Source organism: Mangifera indica, unplaced genomic scaffold, assembly GCF_011075055.1.
Source record: "Mangifera indica cultivar Alphonso unplaced genomic scaffold, CATAS_Mindica_2.1 Un_0053, whole genome shotgun sequence".
NCBI classification, from domain to species: Eukaryota; Viridiplantae; Streptophyta; class Magnoliopsida; order Sapindales; family Anacardiaceae; genus Mangifera; species Mangifera indica.
Window position 1 is genome coordinate 125,297 of NW_025401145.1, and position 8,334 is coordinate 133,630.

At 29.8% G+C, this 8,334-nt stretch overlaps 1 protein-coding gene across 1 annotated transcript; it reads right to left on the reverse strand.

The window, feature by feature from the left end:
- Positions 1-6,667: 6,667 nt before the first annotated feature.
- LOC123206900 (transcription factor MYB106-like) lies at positions 6,668-8,334 on the reverse strand. Its single transcript, XM_044624175.1, has 3 exons — positions 8,036-8,334; positions 7,804-7,933; positions 6,668-7,719 (listed from the first exon to the last, which is right to left on the reverse strand). Exons 1-3 carry the CDS (start codon positions 8,166-8,168, stop codon positions 6,837-6,839), a joined length of 1,146 nt encoding a protein of 381 aa, XP_044480110.1. The 5' UTR covers positions 8,169-8,334; the 3' UTR covers positions 6,668-6,836.

An 8,334-nucleotide genomic window follows, 5' to 3' on the forward strand; every position in this document is an offset into this window, starting at 1 on the left:
ATATTTACGTGGAAAAATAATGCTCTTTAGTTAAACTTTCACCTTATTTGGTAGCAAACAATTTCTAATTTTGGATTTCCCTTCAAATCTAGCTAGCTGTTTCTTCATGGAAATTTCTCAATCCCTTTCATTGAGAAACAACAGCTCGGTATCAATGGATTTAACAAAATTAGAAGGGTATCCATGTACTCATCTGATTCCATTAAAAAATAAAAACTTATGGTAGTTTCTTAGTATTTCAAAATTTTAAAAAATATTAACTAATATTAGATTGCATCAGATCAGGTGTGATGATTTATCAAAGATCACGTCAAGAGAGGTATAATTTGGTCGGATTGCCGATTGTATGGTACAAATCTAATAGTTGTAATAACACTTTTAGGTGTGATTCAAGTCAATCACATTTGAAAAATGCTGATTTAGTTGGAGTCACACCAAGAAAGGTGCACCCAACAAAATTGCACTTTGATTGTGATTTAGGCTATTTGAAGACATCTTTTCAGTTGTTATTCAACCTGAATTACATTTGTGAAGTTGTAATCTAATTAGATTCAATTTGAATCACATCAAGCTATGTTTCAATCTGACAATTTATTTATTTAACTCATGATAATTTGTGAATTTTCCAAATTTTTGGATGGAAAATAATAATTTACTCGATTAATTATAATAAAAGTGACATTTCAATAATCGTGTGTTATCACCTTAGAATATATATGTCCAATAATAAGGGGCAAAGGACTATTTTTCACCCAAGTTTTAACCCAATTTAAAAAACATACTTACGATAGTTTAAAACTCCAAACACTCATTTATAGATTAATTTTTGTTAAAATTTTCAGTTATAAGTAATGATAAAATTGTTATTTTACCTTTTATATTAAAAATATATAATTTATATCATTTTTCCCCTAGTTTTTGAAATGTTACATGTCAAGCCAACCTCTCAACTTTGAAAAAGTGATATTTCACCCCCACAAATCTATAGATTTTCTTCTCTCCAACAACAGCAACGACAACGGAGATGACAACTACCACCATTCTCTCTCTACCACCATCGATGACGTCCCACAACGGATGAAGAAGCACCGACTCGACGAATTGAAGATGAAAGAATTCGGCTTCTCTAGCACCAGAGCGACGAAGCAACATTAGCTTCATTTTTAGTCGATTCAGTTTTAGACGAAGATGAATCGTACAATAGAAGCTTTTGTCTGTAGTTAATTCAACGAAAAATGTGACGGATCCGAGGGAGAAGGGAGAAAAACGCGATGATAACTTCTTCATCTTTGATTCGTCACGTTGGTGCTTCTTCGTCCATCGTGGGATATCGTCAGCAATGGTAGATAGAGAAATGAGGAGAATGATAGTCATTATCGTTGCCGTCATTGTTGTTGGAGAGAAGAAAACCTAAAGGTTTGTGGGGGTAAAATGTTATTTTTTAAAAGTTAAGAGGCTGAGTTAAAATATCACTTTTCTAAATCTTGGGGGGAAAATAATATAAATTATATATTTTTAATGTAAAAGGTAAAATAAATTTTACTCCTACTTATAAGTAAAAATTTTAATAAAAATTAGTACATAAATGAGTATTTCAATTTTTAAAATACTATATATATGTTTTTGAGATTTGCCTAAAATTTAGGTGAGAAATAATCCTTTGGCCCCATAATAATTATAATTTTGAGGCAGCTAACCAATTTATGGACGTAATTAATATCTATATGCATCGTATATTTGAAATATTTTGCTATTTTATTTCATCAAAGTAGAAACTTTGTACCAACCTTGCCATGAACAATTATATTAATTAAGTCAAGACTCAATATTTCAAGAAATAATTAATATTTTTCTCAACCACTTACTATTCTCCTACATAAGAGACTGTCTCTATCCTTCAATTTCATAACATTTAACAAAACGAGCCAAAAATAGGCAGCTGTTCCCCAATTACATTAATTATTAGGTTATTATCAATCTTGGACATTTAAGGTGCTTTTTGCTGGTGTAATATTACCAAAAATTAAAAAATATTATAAAAATAAATTATTTAAAAAAATTAATAGGTATAAATTATTATTATATTTAAAAAAAATTTATAAATACAAATAAGGTTAGATGTAATAAAAAAATAAAAAAATATTATTTTATTTAAATATGTTTTTGGGTATAATTATTTTAAAATATTTTTCATATTACTTGTTATATTAATTAAAATGTTGGTATTTTTTATATAAATAATTAATAAGTAAAAATATAATTGTAAGAAGATCAATATTATATTTATAATCTTTTAATACTTAATGTAGAGTTGATAACTATATTATTCTTTATATTACTTGTTACATCACCATTAATAATAAGATATTATTGAAATCTTGTATTATTTAACAAAATAAAATAATATTACCTTAAACTTAAAAACTTTAATTATATTGTCTTAAGATCGGACTCAAACCAAGTTGGTTCGATCTCAAAAGTTGGTTTTACTTTGTTTAATTCAAATTCATTTAGCTTAGATTCAAGTTGAATTCAAGTGGAAAGGGTTAACTCATTTTTTTAAAATGGAACAAAATTCAAGATCAATAGAGTTCAACTCGATCTAGTTTGTGAGCTAAGGAGTGGTTCAATTTAGTTGGAATTAGATTAGTGGCTCAATTTGAATTATGTCAAACAATTATTAAAATAACGTTATTTTATTCATTATGGGTAAAACAATATAAATTTGTCTGAGTTGTAAATTCAAGTCACAAATTCGAACTATGAACTTAAGCTAAACATGAATAGAGTCAAATAATTTTTAATTCGAATCGAACTTATGCTACTCTTAATTTTGACTCGTTGAACTCCAGTTAACATATTTTTCATTCGAATCAAATTTGAGTTAGGGGATATCTGGCTCGATTTGATTCATATACACCCTTATGTCTAAGCAATGGAGTCAAGTAATATTATATACATTAATAATGAATATAAATACAAATATAAACATTGATGTGTCACGGATAAGATATTATTTTATCTTTTATTTAAAATCATTTCATAATATAATGATACATTAGTGTTATATCCATATTTATATTTATTGTTAATACACAAAATATTACTGAATGATATTTTAATTACGTATACCAACCTATTGAAAAACAATAAATTTCTTATATAAGTATATTTATAAACTGAATTAATTAGTCATCTCATACAGAATATTTCATCTCAAAACAAAATTGTAAATAAATTAGTTGAATATCTACCAATAATTATTTTATTTTTTTATTGAACGATCCATTGCCTGTGCTTCTATTTCTATACTATACCATGTGGAAAATATTTATGGATTTTATTTTGAACTGGATACATGGAGGATCTGCAAGCTGTTCATTTAATTTGGTATATTTATATTCCATATTATTTATAAATTTAAAAAATATTCTTTGTTTTTGTCACTGGAAATTGAATGCAACAGATCTCAATGGATCAAAAGTATGAAATTAAATGGTCATTGTGAGTGTCAGAAAATTACTAGTTTGCTTCTTCTGCATGAGATGGCTGATGTGCTACAGGCAAAAATTAAAGCTATCTTTTTGTTGGACCCAAAAGTAAATCTTCAATGGTCCTGACTTATATATGTTATATTTTTATTTTAATTAGCATAATCTTAAGCATTTGAGTATGTTCATTACAAAAAATATTATAATTTTTTTTAGAGTTTGTTGGAAAGACCCGACCACCCAAACTAGTAAACTTCGGAGAGAACAACTTAACAACTCATCATCAGAGTCTTTCACATCAATATAAGTATATTAGAAGACATTAACAAGTATTCAAATCTATTTACAAGAGTATAGAGTCAAACATATATTCTCTAAATTGACACTTTAGATTCTACATTTTAACCAATTGTTTTATCTATGTAAGAGTAGTTTTATTTCATTGAATATTCTATCGATAATATATTAAAATTAAACTTTTGTCTTATCTAATATAATGGTTATCAGACTAGTCATTGAACTCAAGATTTTTATATGTTTAATATCATCAGTTTAATCCCAAAAGAATAGTCCAATCTAAGTAGAATTTCTTTGTCATAAAAAATATTGAAAAATGTATTTAATGAAAACCCTTTGCCTCAAAATGTCATGTTGTCATGTTTCGGTGGTCAAGAAAATTAATTTATTAAGAAGCAAGGTGTATGTACGTATATGAAAATTGAGTGTATATACTTCTGTGTGTATGTATGTATGTATGTATAAAAGATTGCCTCATATGAAATTTGTTGACACAATTAGGTTTTAGGATAGGCACATGCAATAATTTATAAGATCCAAAATCAAATGTATCTTAATCTACCAAAGATATCTAAGCACATTTCACAGTCCAACACATGAATTAATTAGCATTCGAAGGGTCATGTTTATTGCAATATAGACCACTCAACAATGTCGCTATGATCATAATTTATTAATATATCTGTCAAATTAAGCTATAGAAAGAAACCGACTAAGAGATAAGGAGAATATGCTTTTTTTTTAAAATAAAAAAAAAAGATTATTTCAATGAATTTATTTTGGACGGTTGCCTATAGGACACACTTTAGGCTTCATTTTGGTATGTATAAGTGCAAAACTCTCTATAAATACCAAAGTGTTTAAACATTGAATATAAGACCTTTTCGGATAGTAATTTCACATAAATTAGGATCAAATGGTGTTTAATATTTCATATTAAATTATCCGCTATAAATATAATAATTGGTTAAGATGTGAAATCTCATAAATAGACTTGAATATACAAACTAACGTTTTCTAATATGTTTATGTTGAAGAAAGTAACCCTTTACGATAAATGGTATAAATTGTTAGATTAGTAAATATAAAACTCAGAATCAAAGTACTTGTAATAAAAATGGTGGGGGAATCTCTACTGAGCACGGCATATACAAATACAAGAGAATAGAATTATGCAGTGGCCAAATAATCTTACTTGGTCACAGTCTCTCTTTGGTCCATAATAAGAGTACTAATTGAATTAATAATTATCTACCGACTTTATTATATAAACAAATTCCTTTTATTTCAAAATCAATTGAACAAATATTATCATAACATTAAGGCCAAAAGAATATTCCCACTCAAGGTTTATTGTAAACTCAAATTGATACCTATTAAATATTCAAACTCCAAATTCCCACCTATATGGTGTTAAAATTAATATAAATAATTAGTTCTAAGGGTAAAATTATTATTTAATTAAAAATATATTTAAAATAATAAAATATTATTCATTTCTCTCATAGGTTTAGAAAATTAATAATTAGCCTCCCTCAAAATTAAATTTTAAAAAATTACATTTTTTCCCTCTTAAGTTTTTCATTTCTCGACCATTTTTCTTTGACTCTTTCTCCCTCCAATAACTGTCTTACCCTTCTTCCCTTTCTCTGATGTTTTGGTCTCTGACGAAGATGATTCATCTTTATCACTATCTAACAATCCATACAACCTTTGTTTATTTTATAATATATTTGTGTAAGAGAAGAATGAAGAATAGAAATGGGCAATCCAACCTTTGTTTATTTATGTGTTTATTTTGTACAACTTAACTCCATTCCTTGGTGCTATAAGGTGTTTCTAACTCGAATAAGTTTAAGATCATATTCGATTTGAATTTAGATTAATCAATTAAAGTTTGAGTTTAAAATGACATAAAAAAGGGAAATAAGAATCATAAGAGAAGTAATTGCAAATAAGAAAATAAGAATTGTCTAAAAAAAATATATTGAAAAAAGAAAGAATGATATAAAAGAGCACTAAAATGGTGATATTATGAACTCTCAAACTCAATCTTAATCATCAAATTAAAGCGCCAATGTGAAAAATGGCTTGTTTGGGTCAAACATAAATTCAAAATCAAAAGTGTCTCAAAAAAAATTCAATTTAAAAATTTCTCTAGTATTACAGACAAGATATGGATAATGTAAAGTCGTAATTCACGAAATTTAAAAATTTTTATCAATTATTAAATGTGAGCAGAATGTGACATGAAACCAACAACAATAAAGTCTGTCATAAATACATCTCCTACTGGGGCATCTTCACTTCACACACACACACTTATAATATTATATATAATTAAAGCCTTATTGAATATTAAAGAAAAATACTCTCATATAAAATAAAATGTATATCATTAAATATTTGACCATTTTGAATTAAATGAGATGAAACGGTGGATTCGAACTGAGCTTTAATAAAGATAAGGTTAAGCTTGATTTGAATTTGGAATAACACGTTCGAGTTTGAGTTTGAATTGATTCGTATGATGAATAGTAATATCAAATGATATGACAAGTTATAAAAAAAGAATTAACAAAGACAAAAATGAAGAAAAATCACTAAACATGAATCACAAGAAAGAAAAGAATTATAAGATAAAAAGAGTTTGAATAAAGAATCATTGACAAATCTCCAAACTCCAGTTGAGCCAAAGCTTCAACTTAAGTTTGGCTTGTTGTATCTAAATATGGATAGAGTCCAAGTTGACTATGTTCGCAGCCATTATACCAAAGACAAAATTATAGAAAATAAAATCAGCTATTGATTTCATGTATGCAATACCACGCAATTGATCACTAAAATGTAACATATTGTCTAAACTATTAAGGAAGAAATAGCAACATATTAAAACTTGATATTCATGATGTTCTTGACACAAAACATTAATGAAATTGAAATTCCCAATTGCTGTGATCTAAAAATAATAATAATAATGTTCAACAATGGAGGAAACAAATTAATTACTGAGGAGTCTTGATGAAATTATTATTTTTATTATTATCATCAGAACATAGGGGAGTCAGATGGAGAAGAATTCACCAAATTCAGAATGTTGTTCCAATAGTTATTATTGTCTTGATAATAGTCACTACCACTATCACTTCCACCGCCGCAAGCGCCGCCACTATTCTCGGAATCTTTGCAACTATCCGACAGACTCCGGCCGCCATCGTCGATAGAGTCATTAAGCAGAAGATTGGTGAAATTTTCCTCCATATTGGCAGTGCCATTATTTGTCCTCGAAGACTCAGGAGTCCATGGATTCTCCATTGGAAGTGTCATGTCAGGATGAATACTTGAAGTAAAAGACAAAGAATTTTCAATTCCCTCTTTGTATTTCCAATCTTGTACTTGATCATCTTCTTCTTTAATCATTCCTCCACTCTGATTCTGATGATGATGGGGGGATGATCCAGAAGAGCCAACGAACTCGATCATGTTCAACGAATTGATTCCAATCCCACTAGCCGCGGCTACTTTATTGTTATTATTATTCTCAGAGAAACTGAGCGTTGAAGTCGGAGACTCTAAATCAACGCCGCCGCCATGACCGATTGAAGTCGAACCAGCAGCATAAGCCGCGGTTTTGTTCAAAGCTGAAGCTGAAGTCGAAGCAGCAGAAGGGTAAAAAGAATGTGAACGGAGTTTTGACTCTCGAACCAGCCTCGCTTCAGCTTCCAGTCGGGCGCTTTCCCACTGCGCCATGTGGTTCAAATTGGCAGCATTCTTCGATTGACCGTCGCTCGAAAGAAGAGCGTCGTTTTTTGGCTTGTGGGTGACAGGATCAATCCCCATTTTCGTCAGCCGTTTCTTGAGATGGGTGTTCCAGTAATTCTTGATCTCGTTATCTGTTCTCTTCGGCAAGTGAGTCGCTATAGCCGACCACCTGAAAAACCCTAGAAATTTTCAATGCAAGGATCAAAATCATGAGGAAAACAATTCACAAATGAAAGAAATTTTGTTTTTTTGCCTGTTCCCTAGTAGGGCATGGAGTTGAATGATGGTCTGTTCTTCTTGTAAACTGAATTTTCCTCGCTTGATATCAGGTCGAAGATAATTAGTCCATCGAAGCCTGCAACTTTTCCCACATCTTTGAAGACCTGTAAAACGATTGAGCAAAAACGATAACATTTACGGAGCTAAAGGAAAGGAAGATTTGGAGCTGATTATTGATTCATTAGTTGACGACAATCTATCATCACCTGCTTTAGCAGGCAAGGCACGCCAACTGCCATGGCCGTGCTCTTCAATATAAGCTAAGAGTTTTTGGTCTTCTTCAGGAGTCCATGGACCTTTCTTTAAGCCGACTTTGTCACAGCAGGGTGACCGACCCATATAAGAACCAGGAAAAGGAAGTTGAAGAGGGGAAAACAGAAGTGTTTGTTGTTGATATCTTCTTAGCTTCTTCCTGATGAAAGTGGCAGTGGCTATGGAGAAAGAAGGCGAAGGAGAAGGGTTGTGCTCATAAATAAGGAGATGGGCTGAGAGGATAGAGGCCAAA

Coding starts and splice junctions, on each gene's coding strand:
- LOC123206900 (XM_044624175.1), bottom strand. CDS start 8,168: ATGGGTCGGTCACCCTGCTGTGACAAAGTCGGCTTAAAGAAAGGTCCA. Junction 7,934..8,035: donor TGCCTTGCCTGCTAAAGCAG/GTGATGATAGAT, acceptor ATCGTTTTACAG/GTCTTCAAAGATGTGGGAAA. Junction 7,720..7,803: donor CATGCCCTACTAGGGAACAG/GCAAAAAAACAA, acceptor AGGGTTTTTCAG/GTGGTCGGCTATAGCGACTC.